This window comes from Photinus pyralis, unplaced genomic scaffold, assembly GCF_008802855.1.
Source record: "Photinus pyralis isolate 1611_PpyrPB1 unplaced genomic scaffold, Ppyr1.3 Ppyr1.4_LG3b, whole genome shotgun sequence".
NCBI lineage: Eukaryota > Metazoa > Arthropoda > Insecta > Coleoptera > Lampyridae > Photinus > Photinus pyralis.
Genome location: NW_022170510.1, coordinates 4,270,911 through 4,292,200, shown reverse-complemented (window position 1 = coordinate 4,292,200; position 21,290 = coordinate 4,270,911). Strand labels below are relative to the sequence as shown.

Genomic DNA, 21,290 nt, shown 5'->3' with positions numbered 1-21,290 from the left:
CGGCGTTTTGTGCTACAAACTGAAAACAGGCGGATCTAGCCTAATTCGGCCCCGCTGAAAACGATGCCCCTGTTGTCAGACCCGATTTTCTCATTTAAGCCCCCAAATCCAAGATGGCTGCCGAAATTGCCGTTTTTCGGTTATTTCGAGCCCCCAAGGCACGCCGCTGAAAGTTTTGGGTACTTTAGGGGTAGAATAACATATAGTACACCCGTACGTAAGTGCCCTGTATAAATTTTTGATTTGGAAAATGATTGCTTGAAACTATAACGGCAGTTACATGTGTTGAGATAATATTTAGTCACACTTCACCTATTGTACAACTCCAAAATCATTTTGCATTGTATGCCCAATGTTTATATGTAAAAATCCAAATTACTTACTGCATTTTAACCGGTACCTAATCTGTGCTTGTCAAAATTCACCCTTAACTTTTTTGCTTTCGGTACTAGGCACTCTTCTACTAACCATTTGGAATTTTTGGAGACCATTCCGCACAAGATGCACTGCACTTCGCGTTAACACGATCGAATGATATGATCATAAGTTATATTTTTGATGGAGGGGCGGTAACGTAAGAAGGTAAAGATTAATCACCTGATGCGCTTATCTGCACATGCGGTCACTTTTACCTTTCAATAATTGTTTGCCGTACCGAATGAAGTCGTTCCTGATAAAATATGACAATTTTTTAACCCATTAGATTGTGTTCTAAATTTTCATTCTGACATGGAAAAAGTCACAATCTAACTTTGCTTGTCTAATTTCCAATTGCATTTTGTCACTGAAATAGCTTTCTTTGGCTCGTTCAAAAATAAACTTTGGCTTCTAATTGTTTTACTCAATATTGCCACGCAGTATTTATTATATTTTTTATTTTTATTATTAATGTATAACACCTGTGAGAAGGTGCGTGACGAAACGTAGTAAAGTATTGGAATGTAGTGCCAAAAGCAAGTATGGGGAAAAATTTAAGAAGATTTCGAAAGGATTTCTAAGGATTTATAAGGAATTTTATCCGATTTCAAAGATTTCCGTGGATCTCCAGGAATTGCCGGGGTGCTTACGGGATTTCTTTGATCGCTTGTAAACATTTTTCTATTGGACCGATTTTGTTTGTTCATCTTTTGATCGACGCAGAATTGTGTTTTCTTTAATTTACTAAAGAAGTGTTATTCACAAAATATGGACCATTTTCGAGTTTTGTGCGAAAAAAAAGTCCGAACATTTTGAGGTTTTTTGGCTCCCAAAAGTTGTGCCGGGAAAAAATTTGCGTGTACTCTTCAAATACCTGTGATTTGGATCCAAATGGACCATGTAAAACGATCAAATCGTTTACACCACCTTTTGCAGGAATCGGCCCTTCTGACTGCTCCGCATACTGGACTAATTGAACACTAATATGCAAAATGAAAATCTTTATGGAAATCATTTTGCGTTTGCAACTTACCCACCACCATACTTTTTTTTGGGAGCTTGTTCACGTTGCACTGAAGTTAAGAAGTTACTTGAAATCTGTAAGATACGGCACAAGTGGTATTAACGCCAGGCCAGCAATAGCGAGACGGTAGCCATGGTACTGGAAAGCGTTTTCCTCCTTTCTCCCATGGTTATCATCCGCAGTTAAGCCCTTCAGGTGTACAACATCCAGATTCGTAGTCGCAATTCGCAATTTATTGCTCCGGGCCACCGAAATGGGGAATGAGCGGCCAGTGTAGTAAAAATACGGCAAAAAAACGACTTTTTCACTGTTTCAAACTGTCCAGGCGTCATATATTGGTATTTAGGCCCCAGGCATATGGCGCTACTGTTGGAGGTGTCTACATACAAATGTTAAGTTTACCATAGAAATAAATATTGGGCGTCGAGAATAGGTCAAAAAGAAAAAAATAGACTAAAAATAGCGAATTTTGCATTTTAACGTTTTTAAGCGGCTTTTTGGCCGCTGCGCGTCGTGCCCTTAAACTCGTTGCACGCGCTTTAAAGACTTGATTATACACTTGTTTCTTAATATACTATTTCTGGTTAAAACGCCATCTTATCTCGAAACAATTACCCCTGCAATTACCTTTATCTTTTCTAAAATAAGCGAGCTGTCACAAGCGCATTAACGAAGCAAAATTGAAGTTTTGGAGTCGTGTTAGATGATATTGTCTTAGTTGACCACCAAGTTTTGTAGGGTAGCTGTGTACATCTGAAGGTTTTGCCTCGGGTTTTGTAAAATGATGTTCATTGTTGAAAACTATTATTGATATTAGTATCTCTACAATGCTTGGCAAGTTTCATGTCCAATTTATTGCTTGTTTTCGTATCTTAAATAGGCACAGTTTCCACAAAATTCCACTCCGCAGGATAACAGACTTTTAAAGGACGAATAATATACTTTCATGGCAGCACCCATACAAATAATTATGGGGCTGCTTAAGTACTTCCCCACACCAACATTACCTTTTGACGTTCACATGAATTCAGTTCTCTTCTCTCCTTTTAATATTTTTCATTACCACCGACTCAATCACTAGATCTAGGGATAGCAAAAATCGTAAAAAAGATAATTACAATACCCACGCGGAAAAATATTAGAATCAACAACCACAAATTGTGAAAGTAGATTATAGTTTAAGGCATTCATCATACACGATGATCCCAATAGCACTAGCGAGTATGTAGAACAATTGACCGAGAATGGATGATGCAATTATCTCTTGCAACTTATATACGCACGAGCGTTCGAAAAGATCGAGTTTCAAACATTTACCCGGCCTTAGTATCTGTTTTTACGTTATTTGTGTAAGCAGTCAGTATATGAAATGAGTAAACGTCAAATGACAACTATTAATGACATGTATTTTTCAGCAGTTTGTATAATTATTGCATGCTATAACATTCTTCATGTTACAAGTTCCACAATGGATGGTAAGTAAATGAACTAATGACCAAATCAAAAGAAACTGCAAGTCAACGTATCAACTGAAGCTTTACAATTGTAAGGCAGGTATACACGAAGCATCGATGAATACGAACTAATTATACCAAGAAAATTAGAAAACGATGGACGATTCAAGACGTACCAAATACCTCATTATTTCGACCGCGAAGAACTTAAGGCACAGAATTCAAAGGCAGAAGAAGTATTTTACTTGGTTACGTTCGATGGAACTCACAATCATTTGGAGTTGTGGCCAAATCATCGCTTTGTATCTAACGATGCGATATTTGAACGGAGAGAACCCAACGCAAACGTACAATCCAGAAATATACGGAAACAGCATGACAGTTTGTGTTACTACCACGGAAGAATTAAGAATAAACCTGGCTCGCGCGTTGCATTATCCACATGTTATGGTCTGGTAAGCGTTTCTACCGGCTTTCACTTGTAGCTGTGTTAAATTTAGGCAGGTTACATCGTAATGGACGGCAGGCGATACTTTATAGAACCTGCTGCCGAATATGAGCCGAACGGAAGAGGGCAGCAGCTACATTTGGTGCATAAAGGGCGCGAGGACACTGAAAGTAAACGAGGACAGGAAGGTAATTGTGGTACGTCACCAAATTGGGAGGATGCTTGGAAACTGAGGTTCTATGAGGAATACTCGAAAACACCCTTCAGTAAGAGAAGTAGTCTAATCAGTGTACCGAGATATTTGGAAACACTCGTGGTCGCAGATAAAAAGTTCTTAGAATATCACAAGCACACCGATCATGACAGCTATGTCTTAACTATTATGAACATGGTAAGTTTTTGCGCTCTATTCCCCTATATTAAACGTTCACTTGGACTTTACCCGAAAGGCCGTAATCTGATAGCGTTGTGCTTTTCTTATTGTATTTCGTTATAAAAGTTACCAAAATCTGAATAAGCGGTAACTTAAGCACGCAATCGTCCAATCCCAACTCCTTTGTAGTTCACAAAGGTATATCTGCATACATTTTACAAACTTTTTATCTTATACTACCACGTTCGCGAATTGCGGGCACACCATACAGGAGAATAAGCCCCGGTTTGTATACATTAAAAGCTTAAAACCTACTTTTTACAACGCTACAAATTATTTTCTTTTGTCTCGTACATACAAGAAGAAGAGAGTCGAAATATATTATTCTTATCTCTTACGAGATGTACAATTATATTGTTTTCAAGATATTTCGTGCGGTCGTTTTGTTAGATTTAATTAAATACCTTTTTTAACATCGCCTCCCATTATTCTGTGAATTATAGTCTATTAATCAATTTTATGAATTATTAAATTTAATTTAGTTTGTATGAGAAGCGAATGAAAAGGATGGAAAAAGTCATCCAACAAAAATTTCATTTCCCTGCAGTAAATGCAATTATTACATGCGTCCATTATAGTTTACTCTAATTAAAATGAGTTACAGGACACAAAACCAGGTTTCTAGTTATATAATTCATGCCTCGCTTACGTACACTGCAGTAAAATCGTTATTATACATTTATTAAATCGGATTGGAACCAAGTACCTTCTTGTTCGTGACCGAATTTTACTCCACTGCACCAATCTAGACCAGCGACATTTTAGTTCAGGTTTTGTAGCTTGACTTTCCCACAGCTTTGGAAAACATTAACAACGTCTTGTGTGTGGCCATCGTCTCATGTGTACTAATAATTAATTTGAATGGAGTTTTACGAACTTCGAATCTTATGTTATCCTTGCTGAGTTAAGAGTTGTGCCATAAATATTAGTACTGCTATTCCTTAGCTTCAATCAGGGAAGTAAGAGAGGGTAAAGCTCACTCTACTACACTTGACACTAAAGACTTCCATATACGTTGAATTCACGAGCAGATATGCTACCCTTACACGATTTTTTAGATCTCATATGAGCGTGTACTATAGTCACGAACTAATAAATTAAGATGGACTGCTTATCAAACAGTGTTGCATAGAGGCAGAAATGGCCCTAGCATGGGCGCGGCCATGATGTGCACGCTGCACGTTTTAGTTATTTTCTAGGGGAATTTTCCTAGTGCTCAAGTTTTGAGACTATTGCAGCCTTGGAAAGTGACATGTGTTACAGTAATTTATTTAGAAAACAAAACGTCAGGTTAATGCTTGTTTATTAGTTGATTTGAATTTCGCGCCAAGTGAGTGCACATCATGGCCGCCCCCATGGTGTCATTTGTCAATTCAGCATTAGCAGTCCATTTTAATTTAAGTTCGTGACTATAGTCCATAGAATTAAAAGGCATAATTTTGATGTTGGAATGTATCTTGGCAGATCTAATAGCTTTCTTGTACTTATAATAAGTGATTTGTTTAAGATCAAGTAAATTTTGTGTCCTGTGTAAATTGTACAATTCACAATTTCTTATTTTATTGATACGAGGTCTATAAGTGATGATTATACATGCCTCAGTAGTATGACAACTGCGCCTATCCGAAAATTGTTGCCCAAGGTGGTCGAATATAAATGTATTTTACCTTTTTAGGATCATAGCCGTTTAAGGAGATGTTTACAAAATACAAAATAGTTATCCTTTCGATCGGAACTTTAATGGTTAGAGTGTATACAAAGGAGTTTCAAAATTGCCAGAAGGAAAGAAATAAAATGTGGCCGAGGCCACTTCTCAATGTAGTTCAACAAACAAAAAGAGATCTCGGCAATAGAATATTGTAGAACTTTCGGGTTTTCGGCATTATATTTGTACTATCGTGTTATTCCTGCATCGCTTAATCTAAAAGTCATTCCTGAAGTTGATAATTTGTGAATTTCGTTAAAATGTATTAAAACATGGTATAATAAGACAAGGTATGCTTATAACTAAACGCAAATCCGCGCAGATGATGTTCTTATCCCAATGACGTCACAAGAATCACCGCCAAGTTTGAAAATGGCATACGCTTCTTACTTGAATTAGAAGTGCCATTGCAATTACTCAACTAGTGTGTAATAATGATGGATAAATAACTTTGGTGGCAATCCTCGGAAGTGTGTAATAGATGTGCTCTAAAGTGTTTCTTAATATTTGTGATAAAATTACATTGGCTACGCGCATTTTCTAGTCATGTGTGTTCAAGTGCATAAGAGGGGCTCTATAATCTGGTCGGAGTTAAGTTTTGTAAGTGTTTTGGAGCGTTCTGGAGCTACATCCGTAAATGCGACCCCGGAGGCTGTGTGGAAATGAGAAAATAAAAACCTCAAAGTTCGGGGCCAAAGCTAAAGTGACTCTGATGAAGTTAAAGAAGACCGAACCGCATGTGGAGCTCGGTGGCTACACATTCTAGGTGTTGGAGGTGGACGGGAAGATTTCATGGACTGGAGTGAAAGCGGGGCTGTTCCAGGTGCTCCCTAGAAGAAACCGTTTTTTGATAGGTTTTGTAGCTTCTGAAAGAGAGGATGGCGTTGGGAGCTAGAATGGTTTCAGTTACTGAAAGGATCTGTATTTGGTCGAAGTGAAGGAGGTTCTTTATGAGGAGACGTTAGCGGCGGATGCCAAGGAGTTGATGGTACCGACGACCAAACCCATGACGATGACGACGGAGAAGGACGTAAAAGTTCTGCGGTTGAGGAAGGTTGGGAAGCTTGGTAAATTGCCTTATCACTCCCGGAAGGCGTTCGTGATAGAGATGGGTAAAGGTGAGGGCTACGGTACGTAGTAGGAAATCGGGTTTTGGAGGTGATAGGCAATTTATGGGAGTGCGGACAATTCATATGAGACGGACTGGGTTTCCAACGGGTCTAGCGGGTGGAGGGGAGGGGTGCTTCGTCGGTTGGGTACAGATTTGTATGCGTGTAGAGCATTCGGAGGAGAAGTGGTCAATTTTTGTGCACAGGGAGCAATATTTGCGTGTAGAATCTGGGATGTGGGACGGTTCACATTGATAGGGTCTGCGAAACATGGAGATGCGGACGAGGGTGGTAGGAAGGTTCGTTGCACGGGAAACGATCGCGTAGTGCGTGGGTCAATCTGGGGAGAGGTGTGTATTGTAGAAGTTCGAATAGTAACGTTGCGGTCCACATTACGGATAACGCAGAAAAAGGATAGAGGCGTTGCGAACCCTGACAATTGATGCTGGCCGTGGTGTATAAGCATCCCGGGGGGGTGGAACAAGTAGTATGAAAAGGCTTATTAATAAGTTATGTTATTGTGGCAATGCAAAATAAATTTAAGTAACGTAAACTTGCAAAAGCTGTATCCTCTAAATATTCTCATTTACAATCTGCATGTATACTATAAAAATGATTGATAAAAATAAATGATACAAAAAAAATCAAACAATTAATATCAGGCTAATTTTAAATTTTTTAACCAAAGTAGAGGCCTTTTTCTTACTTGATTAATTTAATTAAATAATGTCTAGGACACATAATGTTGAACGCAGATAATAATACAAATCAAAACATTTTTATTAAAGAACTGTGTTTACAGCATTGATGAGTACATGGCTGCCCCTACATGCACAGACATGATTTTTTTATGTTAGTACCTATTGTGAATGTGACGTAATCAAACAATTTTTAAATTGAATGGGTTTAATATAAATTATTATTATTATATTATTATATTATTATTATTAATGCAGTTTTCTGCTTTGCTGTTATTTTAAATTGCAATGGCTGGAAAGTGGGTAGTAATAGGTACAATTCAACCCAATTCTGTACGTTAGTTAATTAATTTATAAGTTATTGAAAAAAACTTTATTTTGCTAATGGAAAAACCATAGTCAGCTGCGGTTGTATTAAAAAGGTCATTTTTAAGGAATCTAACGGTATACCAGTATACTACATAATAATTTTGGTGTCCAATCTCTGTTGAACTCGAAAGGGGGTTGTATGATAATTATTAGAAAGTGAACACAAAACCTTCCCCAAAGTGGGGAAGGTTTTGTGTTCACTTTCTAATAATTATACTACATAATACTTATAATTATTTATTTCAGTACAAGTGAACACATTATGGCCTTACATTTCAATTTTTCAAATTATTTAAGTAGGGGACTATGAAAACAATATAGACAGATGCGTACCTTTCACCTTTTTTTTTTAAAAAAAAGGTACTGCTAATACCTGAGTGAAGTCCGTCTAAAAGCTTTATTTGAGAACTGGTATTGCACAGCTTGCCTAAATGAGACAGTAAATCCAATAAGCAATAACTTCAGTTTTTTTAAATAAATAAAAGTTTCATACACAAAGTGGGCACCACAGAGTGCCCAAATAATTAGGGGCGGGCATGTGTCCACTTACGACCACTCTTGGCTTCGTGCTTGCCTTATAAACCTCTAATTTCAATTTTCAAAAAGGAGCGTGTTCTGTGCATAAAGTGAGTGGACAGCAGAAACACTGTCAAGGATTGGATGTTTTAAAGGCATTTCGGATATCATTTAAAAAGTTTCAAGAGTAACTAGTTTGAGTTTGAGGATAAAACAACCCCTAATTTAGTCATTGTCTGATTTATATCGTTTTGAGTCAAAACTTATATGGCGTGTTCGCCAAGTTTATTCTAACCACTTTGTAATTTTTTACTACAGCAAAAAACCGACAGTTACATTAGTATTCGTTTGTATTAAGGTTTTGTGTAATTAATTATCGCCTTTCCCTTCGTGTATCTAACCTAATTATTGCAGTAAAATAAATTAGGTTGTCGCGTAATCCCTAGTGGCATGTGCGTATAGAAATAAATTTTAAAGGAAATTTTATATAAAAAAAAAACGCGCATAAATTAGTAATATCCAAATAGGTTGGCGTTTAGTGATGAATAGGGTCAAAAAGTCCTTATTCGCAAACGGTGTTGACAGGTGTCCGATTATTACCACGACGCAAGTTCGGGTCATCAGCTACATGTGGTCGTCGTGCGCGTGATGTATTTGGAAAAGGAGGAACAAGAAATTGATCTGGTAATCAACCCGAATGCGGAAGACACTTTGGCAAGTTTCTGTAAATGGCAAGAAAAGGTGAATCCTAAGGATACTCAGCATCCAAATCACCATGACATTGCTGTATTACTGACAAGGTTCGGGTATTAGTTTAGTTAATACTGCGTAAAGAGCGATTGGTTAAATTAGGTACGATATTTGTGCGGATAGTTTGACAAATTGTGGTCTTATGGGACTGGCTTATGTTGCGGCAGCGTGCACTTCTGATAGGCCATGTGCCATCAACGAAGACGGAGGGCTCGTGTTAGGGATTGTGGTGGCGCACGAAATGGGACACGTGTAAGCGTAAATTTAATCGATCACGTTGCGGATTTTAATATAAACGCTCGAAATTTCAGTATGGGCTGTTCACATGATACCGAAGCGGAATCGGGATGTAAACCTCAAGCTCCAGATAATTCATATCATGTAATGTCTCCCTTTGTGCACCTTCATACTACTATTTGGTCGACGTGCAGTAGAGTATTTATGAATGAATTATTTGAGTCAGTATTCTAGGATGATATTAGGCGTTTCCTAAACCTTTGTCTTTAGTAACAATTTGGGGGAGTGCTTAAATGACGAGCCTCAGGAATCGATTTATAAAGAAACGAATATGATGCCGGGAGCTGTTTACGACGCAAAGTATCAATGCAATATGGCTTACCCAGGCTCGGAAGTATGCGGAGGTTCTCCAGACCGATTTTGTAAGCAGTTATTATGCAAAGTGACTCCTACAACTTGCATGTCTAACGGTGAACCACCGGCTGATGGTACTAAATGTGCTGAAAATAAAGTAACTTTTATTTCATATTTAAATATCCTCGCATATCTCTAACTTATATATTTCAGTGGTGCTACAACACAAAATGCATCGAAATTGGAAGTCGGCCAGAAGCTATTAATGGGGAATGGGGCGAATGGAGCAGTTGGACCCCGTGTTCGAGATCTTGCGGGGGTGGACTTAGTTACTCTGAACGTGAATGTAACAACCCGCCTCCGAAGCATAAAGGGCATTACTGTCTTGGGGACAGAAAGAAAGTTAAAATATGTAATACTGTGGTAAACCATTGAGCGGGACTATTTCCTTTGAAGTTTCATGCGTGTACTCATTATAGCTTTGTCCAGAAGGCGCGAAAAGCTTTCGTGCTGTACAGTGCAGTGAATTCGATAAGAAACCGTTTCAAGGCAAACTTCACAAGTGGGAACCGTTTCCTAGGAAAGGTAATGAATGCAATAGTTAGACTAAATATTCAGTTTCACTGTAATTGCACGGTGGGACTATTATAATGCAATAAACGCGGCGAATACATAATTGTTCTAGGACAAATTCGTTATTGTATTCTATAAAAGTATTTCGAAACCGATAGTAAAGTGTACATGTATTTTCCACCCTAATATTGAAAAGGACTTACAAGTGGAAGTGAAAACTTACGAGCTCTTATTGGGCTTAAGGAGGTGCACTGTGATTGTGTATCTTTTTCTTGCTTGCATTTTTCAATTTTTAAAAAAATCAAAAGTGAAATGGTAATGTGCCTATGTGAGCCAGGTGGGAGTTTTAACTAGCGTTGCCAGATTTTTTGGGCTGAAAAAGTCAAATGCTCATTTGGGCAAAAAAAATGGGATATAATTTTTATGTCTGATTATTCAGATTTTACAGAGTATTTTATTCATAATTTGCGGGTTCATCGGATTTTTTTGAGTTTCCCATTCTTTTTAGGTTTAGGTTCTTTCGTTTCTTCAATTTATTTAAATTATTCTCTTCAGGTACTTCGGATGTTTCGCATCCCCTGATTCTACAGACTCATGAGGAGCTTCCCTTTCTCCTTTTCTTCAACTTCTCACGATTCTTGAGATTTTTCAGTTGCATGAGATTCTTAAAATTCTTTGCATTCTCCTTGTTTAGTGCATTTCCACAAAAATTTAAAAAAAAAAAACGCTATTGTGGCCACTTTGTCCGCCCGTCTGTCCATCCCTACGGCTGTATCGCTACGAGATCTTTATCTTCAGAGCTATTGTTGTACTTTTTTCACCATTTGCTTCGTTATGGTGTCGAGACTTGCACCAAGGAAGGAATTTTTTTGCGTCTATTACAAAAAAAATAAATCTTTATCATATACCATAATTTTACACTTTCGCGCGTTTAATGTGCTTATAAATTGTATACGTCAAGATGCTTGTTATAAAATCAAATTGAAATGACGTGTCAAAGAATAGGTTGTGCATTCGTCGCGGTAACTTTCTTATTTGTGGACGGATTTCTCCGAAATTTTAAAAGAAGCAAGGAATGGATTAAATGCACATTAAAAAATCAATTGCACATACGCAAACTAAAAACACGTAAAACAATTATTGCGCATGCCCAGACCTACATTCGTTATTTTTCAACCAATCCTGAAATTTTGGGGTAAAATTATTCTTACAAAATGAAATTAAAGTAGCACTTAAATATGAATTACGCATGTGCAACGCTAACTTTGTTATTTGTGGCCGGATTTTTATCACATTTTAGCAAAAGTGTTTACAGAAGACGCTTATTATAATAGAAAATTGAACACGTATGTCACAAATAGGATTGCTCCTACGCAGCGTTTAGCGCATTTCCACAAAAATAAAAAAATGTACTATTGTGCGCCAGTCCGTCCGTCCGTCTGTCTGTCCCTACGGTGGTGTCGCTTTCAGATCTTTATCTTAAGAGTTAATTTTTTTTGCTACTTGGTTAGTTATGGTGTCGAGGATTGCACTAAAAAAGCAATTTCTGTGGTGCCACTGACAAAAACAGCTATATCAATAAGTCTATTTTTATAAAATGCATACGTTTTTGGCATTTTGATTTTTGATTAGCCAAAATTTAAACATGAAAATTGCACTGCTTTAGCGATCATTTTGAATCAAACAGATCCAAAGTTTGATTGAGGAAATGTATAAATGCACTGATAGAGAAAAATAAAGTTGGCTCTGCTGGAAACCACCATTAACTTTTGGATCATTATTTATATTATCTAGCCAGTTTATAATTTTGTGGTGTCTGTCCGTCTGTCCATCTGCCCGTAAGTACGATATCTCGATAACGAATGAATCGATTACGATGAAATTTGGTAGATGGATTTTTTTATGAAGGAACTAGAAATGCCAGCGACTACGCTGCTGGCCGCTGGCTAGTATAGATACACAAAACAAAAATGTTTCATTGTAATGCCCCGTAACGTATTTAGGCCAGTAAATGAACGTGGAATACGGCGATACTGTATAATTTTCCGCGTTTCCACCGAATCGCATGAAAATTTGGATTTAAGTTCTACTTACCATCCACTTCAAAGTTGAACTTGACCCCAGGGTTGCTTTTACTTGGGGGGTGAATGCCACCCCTTCTCGGGGGGGAAAAAGATACGTTCAAAATAATTTTAGCGGAGCAAAGTGGTTAGTTTTGAAAAAAATGTAGTTTTGAGGTAAAAAAAAAATTTTGAAATTTTGAAAAATTGCCTTTTTTTGCCAAATAATTATTGGTGTATTAGTTTAGTTTACTACAGTAGGCAATTTTTCAAAATTTCAAAATTTTTTTTTTACCTCAAAACTACATTTTTTTCAAAACTAACCACTTTGCTCCGGTAAAACTTACAGATCATATCAACCATACATAAATAAAGTAAACTGTAAAGCGGTAACGCTTAATTACAATTAGGGTGCTAATTAGGGGGTGATTTCATCAATTTTTTTTACCAAAAAAAAAAGGACTAACTTTATTTTGAGCGTAACACACTTAGTTTTGATGCTAGGAACTTTTCTTAAAAACAAAATGAAAGGTTTTTTCAAACACTTTAAAAAAGTATTCATAAGTTTTCCCCGAAAAGTGCTTCATTTTTTGGTTATTTCACGTTGAAGTACTCGATTGGGAATTTGACGAATGAGAACCTACTTTTCATGAGCTACAACTTTGTTTCTACTGCGTCTACAGACTTCATATGTAGACCATTTTGTTTGTTTTTTTATAAGCTATATTTTTGCTAAGAATACTTTTTTCGATACAATACTTACTTTTAGAGTTTTTTGCGAAAAACCGTCTGAAAACGTGGGTTTTTTGTTGAAAAATGAACATTTTCACTCGCAAATAACTCTAATACTATTGACTTAGTGAAAAAACTCTATAGAACAAAAGTTGCTTAGAATTACTCAATTTCCGGACTTATTTTGAACGTATCTTTTTTCCGCCCCGAGAAGGGGTGGCATTAACCCCCCAAGTAAAAGCAACCCTGGGCTCAAGTTCAACTTTGAAGTGGATGGTAAGTAGAACCTAAATCCAAATTTTGAAGCAAATCCGTCGAGGCGCGAAAAATTACAAGGCAAAACGGTCATTTACTGGCCTAATTGTAGAGCGCAGTTTACCACTGGCAGCAATTATGCTACATCCAGCGTGCGTGCTATGTATAACGTGAAGTATATCCTAAACTTTGTTTCAAGGGTGCTGAACCTTTCGTCACACTATCTGACGTCATATCAAAATTAAGGCAGGTCGTAAATTAGTAGTTGGTTTACATATTGTCACATTGACGTTTCAACTTATTTATTAAGGTGTCACTATCGTTCATTATTATCAGACCGTCCAAGTTGACAATCACTTGTAAGGCATCTGGTCCTGATAGGTTTTTTCCTGTCCCCAGGTTTTATAATGGCTAAATGGTCATGTATTTTATGTAGAGGAACTCCGTTGGTATGAATTAAACTCGAGATTAAACTTTTTCCACCGTTTGTAATCACCTCATGTAACTGATTCTTTGCACCGACGACAGTGGAAATGGATACTGCCAGAGCATCAGAAACTCTTTGAGATGAAGTGTATGATGGTTACAGAAAACGCATAGGAACATTTGTAACTTAAAGTTTGTTTAGGCAGTTCGTAAATTAATATTTCGTTTACCTAATGTTGATGTGAAATTAAGCATGCTACCAATGTGAAGAATACGCGTTAAGTTGCGCGAATTTTAATAACCCTTAACTAGCCATTTGCAGAAGTAGAATAGGCCATGGTTTATCGGTAAGCCTTTCGCATTTATATATCTTACAAATTTGAGATAAAGCGTAGTCATTATACCACAGGCTCATTGAAATAACAACGCATACATACAGTTTCTGTTCTTTTGCCACACACTCGAGATATTCGCATAAGGATCTTGAATATCTACTGTTCCGATTTATTAAAAAAAAACGCAATTGTGAGAGAAAACAGGTAGTGAAGATATTTATTCCTGAAAAAACTCTCAAATGTTCATATTCAAATCGTATGTACAAAAGAAAAAAACGCACTACACCACAAGTAGGTATATATGTATAAACGGCCCAAAATAATATTCTTAAACACGCTGATTCTCTTCTGCCTCATGAATATAATCATCATAATAATCTTCGTCACTATCAGATTCGTCCAAGTTGACAACCACCGGTAAGATGTCTAATGTATCAATATGTTGTTCCCGTTCCTAGGCCTGGTTTATAATGCTTCTGTATGATCAAAATATCTTTTCCATTTTTCCGGTGTAACCTAAACAATAAAGTTATTAAGTACTACTGTTTCACAAAACAGCATATAAAGAGGTTACTTTGTGCAGTGCCTCATTCCATAAAGACAAAACGGCACTGTGTGTGACAGGCTGAATTGAACCGATCCTTGCATCGTAATGCCGTTTGCATTCTGACCATACCATTTCGATTGGATTATACTCGCAGTGATATGGAGGAAGTCCCAAAACACGATGACCATGTTGTAATGCTAATTCGTTCAATCTGTAAAAATCAACATGGAGTGAAAAAAAACCATAACAATCAGCTTCCTATCCAAAGGTCTACCTAACTGCAACCAAACATTTAATTATCAGCGATGCCTACCTAAATAGTTTTGGTGGTATATGATTTTTCACTTCTTCCCAGATCTGATCTTGCATCATTGTTGGTGCAAATGTAATGTCTCGTGATGTTAGCCACTTTATAAGTGACATTTTTGTCCAGCATTGATTTGGACTTTTTTCTACCAATCCTGAATGGTAAGAAGCGTTGTCCATAATTATAAGAGAAGGTTCATCCAAGTTCGGGATCAATTGTTGTTCAAACCACTTCTCAAAGTTAAGGCAATTCATGGAGTCATGATAGTCTCCGGACTTGCTACCAGATTTAAAAATTAGACTTGCGTTTGGTACAAATCCATCTTCTGATCCTGCATGGAGTATTATATACCGGACCCCTTCACCACTTTTTTTTCTAACTGTTTTGAGAGTACCATCTTGCCAGCTTCTTCTAAAAGACCCTTTACTGTATATCCAGGTTTCGTCTAAAACCACAGGTCGTAATGGAAAGAGTAAAGTTTCGTTGTATTTAAAGTCTCTCAAAAATTGTAGTCTTCTTTGAGCTACATAGAGCTGTTCCATTAAAAATAATCTATTAGAAACGGTGCATCTCCGCCACGTGAATTTCAGTTTCTTCAAACTGCGGGATAAAGAGGTAGCAGATATTTCTACGCCATCAAGTCGTTGAAGATTACTGTGTAAAGAACGGAGTGTAACATTCTCACCTATAAAATCAATTCAATACCTAAGTGTTCTCGCGAACATCTTCATTCTGTGTATCGGTTCGTCATATTTACCTAATTGTAACGGTAATGACCTAAATTCATGATATGAGGGAATCGAACGTTTATGTAAAATTTTTAAAATACTTGTCTGTTAACGGCGTTGCTGCACTGTGGACTTGCCTAAGCGTTTTCAACTTTGATGATATTTACTTCACTTTTAACACAAACTACCTAATCAAAAGGCATTTAACACTGGAAATCTGTCTATAACGAAAATCGTTTGACGGATTGATATTATATTGACAGATCAATAATTGGTTTATTTGTCACGACTTACGTTAATGACGTAATTTTTTTGTCTCAATCGATTTAAATGTAATGAAGAGAGAATCACATTTATGACGTCAGGTTCAGCACCAGTGAAACAAAGTATACCCGTGACACCACTCCGCGACACGGACAGCGTTCGCTTAAGTTATATGATTTAAATGAAATTTAGTACATAGGCGTTTGGAATAAAACAAATGTGAAGCCAGTTTCAAAATTTGGTTTTGCGCATGCGGAGTGCCAACTTTCTTATTTACCAAAGCATTTAAACGAAAAGTGATACTTAGACACTTGTAATAAAGGCAATTCTCCTGAAAAATAATCAGCGGGAGATACTCTAATGAAAGGTAATGAAATTACATCCCAAAGAGTAACTAATCTTTTCGGAGAAAGGTTGTTAATGTGGAAATGCGCTTTTCGTAAATCGTTTACGATTTCTTTTTTAATTTGTTTTGAATTATTATTATTATAACCAATAAAAGCCATTATTATTATTCTTATTCCGCTATCGATCGACACCTTTTACGCAATAATTCCTCGGAACGAGGCTTCGTGAGTTTTTACTAACCCTTCTTAATTTTCGAGCGTTAAGCCCCTTGCTTTTAGGACAATCTTCACGGCTACACAGTTCAAGAGGTTATGGCTTTGACAGAAGAACTCATCATGCCCAAAGCTTCCGCTGGCGTCACTAACAAAGCTTTACCCATAGATGCTCACCTCTAAACGGGGGTGGGCAAGCTTTAAAAATAATGTGGCTATAATTAACTACCTATACATATAAAAATTAAAAAAGAAAATTCAAATATTTAATAAAAGAAATGGAAATTATGCAGTTTTGTATGATAAATTAATACTAAAGAAAATTGTTATATAAAAAAGAAAAAATCGAATTAGGAAACCAGGTAAAAGTCAACAAAATTAATAAAAATGACTTGCAAAAGAATAATCATGACTTTGAGAACATTCGAATAACTGAAATTAAAAATAAAATTGATAGAAATTGCGAACATAATGGCAACAAGAAACACCGCAGAAACTGAAACCATATATTCAAGAAAAAAAAGTGGAAACCTTTGGATACTAAATAGACTAACAATATACAATTAATTACCCACCATGGCTTGTTTAATTCATACTCCTTAAAAATAGGAAAAAATGAAAATCCTATGTGTTGCTGGAAGACATATTAAAAACAGTGGACATTTATATTTATGATTGTTATAATTTCAACACAGAACGACTAAACTTTAAAGACATGTTACCTTCAAAATCAATTATCGAATGGCCAATACTCAAAAATTATTTGTTAAAAAGTGAATCACGAAATTTTTGGGCGACTACTGCATTAAAGTTCAAAAAACCAAGTTAAAACAAATTGTAGAAAAGAGACTATTTAATATGCAGATTGCAGAGACCTCCACGGGGTTAGGCACGCACAACCAAGTCTAGGTAACCGTTCAATTTTTAAGGAAAATTAAAATCCTAGGTACGGCTAACGTCTGCATATAAAATAAATAAAAAAAGATTAAAAAATCATATAGCCTGATAGCTGAAAATGTGAAATACTAACTTAAAAAAACTACCTTATTGGCCATTAACACATTTTGAGACAAAAACCAAATTTCACAATAAAACAGAAACATATCATAAAGAGTCAAATACAAATACTAAATGAAGCAAAAACCTAAAGTACAACAAGCTGGTAGTAAACGAAGTACGGGATACGGGTACCTGTTGGTAGACTGACTGAGTGCAGGTATTGATTTGAAACGCAAACTATTTAATCTATTTTTGTATGCTTATTTTGCGTGAGCGTTTTTCTCTTCTTAAATTTGAATGTTTTTAGATAAAAAATGCTCATGCAAATTTAGTAGAAAATTAAGATAAAACTTTAATTTTATCAATTCCCGTGTGGTTTTCGTAAGCCCTTGCGCCTTTGGGGCCGAGTACTTTACTTTCCGAGTCAGGGAATGCCATTTTACTGACGAGTTTTGTATTAAATTTCACCCGAAATCGTATGTTAATATAAAATTTCATTTTTTATATAGAACTTTTGCTTAATGCCAATCTGTCAGTGATGACAGGAGTCATTATAGACATTTAGCAATGTCACAGATGAGGCCGGTAAAGTGACGGTGCGGCTGGTAAAGTGACAGGTGCGGCCAGTGAATTAACGTTGTCTCAAAAGTAAACAGTCCAGTTTCCAACAGTTTCCAATTATTTGAAGGTGCATGAAACGTGAATGAACACAGAAAAACAACTTGATCCCTTAATTTATTTAACAAAAGATACCAAATCTAACTCAATAATCCCCCTTAAACCTCTATAATATGTGGAGGTTTTAAATTTAATAAATTTTGTAAGTATTTCTCTTGTTTTTTTACTCGTTCTTCGCGACACAATGCGGTGTCACACGCCATTACAAATAAAAAAGGGTTTATAACCTAATAGGTATGGGGAATTTGCTTAAATTTCGTAATTTAAATGCGACTTTCAAGTGGGAGCGCTTTCGTTTTTCAGGAAATTTTCGCTTCAAATAATGCCCTTTATTTTTGAATAATTAACTTACCTGCTATCGTATACGTATTTATGTAGTAATTACACCTTGCGTAATATTAAATCATGCTTCATGGTTGTAACCAAAAGGTTGCTGTCGTCATACATTCTCTAAAAAAGAGGACAAATAAATCTTTCGTAAAATGTTCAGGCCGTTACACTTTCCATCTGAAGCATATTATTAAAACTTCCGTTTCGCAATTTTTAGATAGATTATTGTATTAGTTTTGTTATTTTTGTAGAAGAACCGTGCGTCCTATACTGTATAAATGAAAGGAGGGTCTACTCCAAATTAGCGCCTAGGGTTAAGGATGGAACGAAATGTAAAAGCGGAACCAAAGACATGTGCATTAGTGGAAGCTGCAAAGTAAGTGCTCGAGCAAAGCTCGATTTATTTCAAGTTTGATATAGAAGGTGGGATGCGATTACATTATTGACTCGGATGCGATTGAGGACCAATGCGGAATTTGTAAGGGCGACGGCACTCAGTGCAAAATAGTCGAGGAAACGTATTACGATGCTCCCGGTCATGGTAAATTCGCTGGGAGTGCCTAATCCGATATTAATAATACGTTTCAGGATACGTGAAGGTGGCGACGATAATGAAGGGTAGTCGTAATGTCTATTTTGACGAACTCAAACCTTCGGACAACACAATTGCCGTTAGTGCCGCCGACGAGAAGAAGTTTTATTTAAACGGCGACTTGTAAAATTGTTAACCCGGCACACAAATGCCGCCTAATGAATTGTGACATTCCTTTTAGCACGGAACAACAGGATGGAGTTCACGACGTTGGGGGTGTCGAGGGTATCTACAATCATCCTGAGCCTAACAAAGAAAGTTTGGTAATATACGGCCCATTGAAAGAAGATATTGTGTTATTTGTAAGTTTCAATGTTTCTCCGTTCTGATTACACTACGCGCGCTTTCAAATTTTGCTTTTGTTAGTTTCTTTTGTTCATCCGTTGAGTTCATGTTAACCCCTAATGTAGGGTTATTATACTACACAATAACACTTGCCTCGGCACAATTAAGCGAATAGGTTAGGATTATCTAAAATTCTGGTGGCAAAGGAAGCGGCAAGAGAGATAAGGAGCTTTAAAAATAAATTATGTATAAGAGTGCACCACCCTTCAGTTCAATGATATGTAAAGCCGTGATAGATGAATTTAGTTACATTGTATCGTACACTTTTTGCTTTACAAATCTATTGAACACTCGAGGTTATATCGTGGAAAAAGAAAAATTCCAAATTTAATACCACGGCTTAATCTGTTACTGTCATCCCGGTTTAAGTTTAAAAACTCGGCAACTGATTTCCGGCATTTCATCGTGCAGTTTTTACGGAAATCGCTCCCGTTCTAAAAGAAACTTACAATATAACCTTTCACTACAGTAAATTGCTCTTCTATTCATTAGCAATACTTTCAGGAAGCTATTACATTGGTTTTTGCAATGGATACCACTTTGTTTGTTCCTTTGTAGTTACCATCTATATAATCGTGATATTAGAAAACAAGCATTACGTCTATTCGGTCTATTCTCCAGAAAAATTCTCTAAATAAGGATTTAAAAATGAAAATTGCACGTATAATCATAAAAATGAATTAAATTCCCATATTCAGGCGAGGTGTTTCATCCTTTCTCCTGGTGAAATTGGTATCTATCATTTGTTTCACTTTATCTACGTTTACGGTTAAAGTGATCACTTTATTTATTCTTACGATTACATTCAAACCTATTAAACTGTTATTTTAACATATGCTAATAAACAATATTTTGCACTTGCTAGAACTGGAGCTACGGAGGTAAGACTCAGATGGTGTTTCGAAGGAAGCATTCATTATACAATATACCTCCTGTTTTATTTTAGTTGACTCAGCGGATATCTCGGCCACTGTTAGAGATACGACAAAACCGAGGACAAAACGTTACAGAAGAAAAGTTGTTCTACATTTAATTTTGAATTATTATTATTGTCACAGCGGTTTAGGATATTTGGGCGCGGTCGTTTGGGCGGGCCGTGTGGGCGCAGCCGTTTCAACGTGGGGACACTTGGACCCGAGACATTTAGGCGCGAGGAAATTTATCAAAATGTGTTAGTAGCCAAATTTAGAATTTTATGAAACTTCATTTTCCAGTAGGTAAATACCAAAACATCTTTTTTGAAGAAACTTCTTTATTTCTATACGAATTTATTTCAAAATTTATTTATTATAAGTTTAAATTATTTTCTAGCGCCCAAGAGTCCCTGCACTCAAACGGCTGCGCCCAAACGCCCAAATATCGATTTATGTTTTTAAGTGATTCGATAATTTTTGTTACGTTCACTTTGAGGAAACGTAACAAAATTGCCTGTGGAGAAGCAGACGGTAAGCTGAGGCAAGTAAGTCGGGGTGAATGATGTTTTCTCACACACCAGCTAAAACGAAAAAAAATATAGTAAACCGGATAGGCGCCATTTAATCTTTAGTACATTTTAAAAAAAAAATAAAAGATAATGCTTACCGAAAAGGAGAACAAGGCAGACTACGAGATCATTGTTCTTGTATACTTGATAAGCTAAAGAAATGAAATAATTGACAGGATAGAGCTTCAACAATAATTGTGGTCATTCATTAAAAATGATCTCAAAATATTACAATTAGGACACTGCAATATGTTGATATGAAATCACAACGTTTAATTTTAACTCAATTTTTAGCAAAAAAAAAGGAGATAAACTCGTAGTTAGGAAATTACAACAACAATATCAAACAGGCTTCTGTAGAAAACATCGGACTATAATTGTTAAAACATTATGAAACAAATATAGTAATTACTATATCGAAAACGAATATGTAATCAAACGTTATATCAAGGAGTGATCAAGGAATAAATAAATAAATAAATAAATTAGTGCTTCTGTGACAACAATAGACGTGGACATGTGACAAAATGTGTAGTTTGAGTTAGATTACCCTTTGGACGTG

The 21,290-nt window shown here is 36.4% G+C and overlaps 2 protein-coding genes across 2 annotated transcripts; one reads left to right on the top strand and one right to left on the bottom strand.

The window, feature by feature from the left end:
* Positions 1-2,909: 2,909 nt before the first annotated feature.
* Positions 2,910-19,229, top strand: LOC116167024 (A disintegrin and metalloproteinase with thrombospondin motifs 12-like). The gene is made up of 13 exons (XM_031482258.1): positions 2,910-2,916; positions 2,992-3,350; positions 3,396-3,734; positions 8,759-8,973; positions 9,026-9,175; positions 9,235-9,381; positions 9,431-9,671; positions 9,728-9,937; positions 9,994-10,099; positions 18,560-18,684; positions 18,729-18,849; positions 18,897-19,023; positions 19,082-19,229. The coding sequence occupies exons 1-13, from the start codon at positions 2,910-2,912 to the stop codon at positions 19,227-19,229; spliced, it is 2,295 nt and encodes a 764-aa protein (XP_031338118.1).
* On the bottom strand, positions 14,185-15,139 carry LOC116167116. Its single transcript, XM_031482357.1, has 3 exons — positions 14,756-15,139; positions 14,470-14,653; positions 14,185-14,411 (listed from the first exon to the last, which is right to left on the bottom strand). The coding sequence occupies exons 1-3, from the start codon at positions 15,001-15,003 to the stop codon at positions 14,361-14,363; spliced, it is 483 nt and encodes a 160-aa protein (XP_031338217.1). The 5' UTR covers positions 15,004-15,139; the 3' UTR covers positions 14,185-14,360.
* Positions 19,230-21,290: the final 2,061 nt, after the last annotated feature.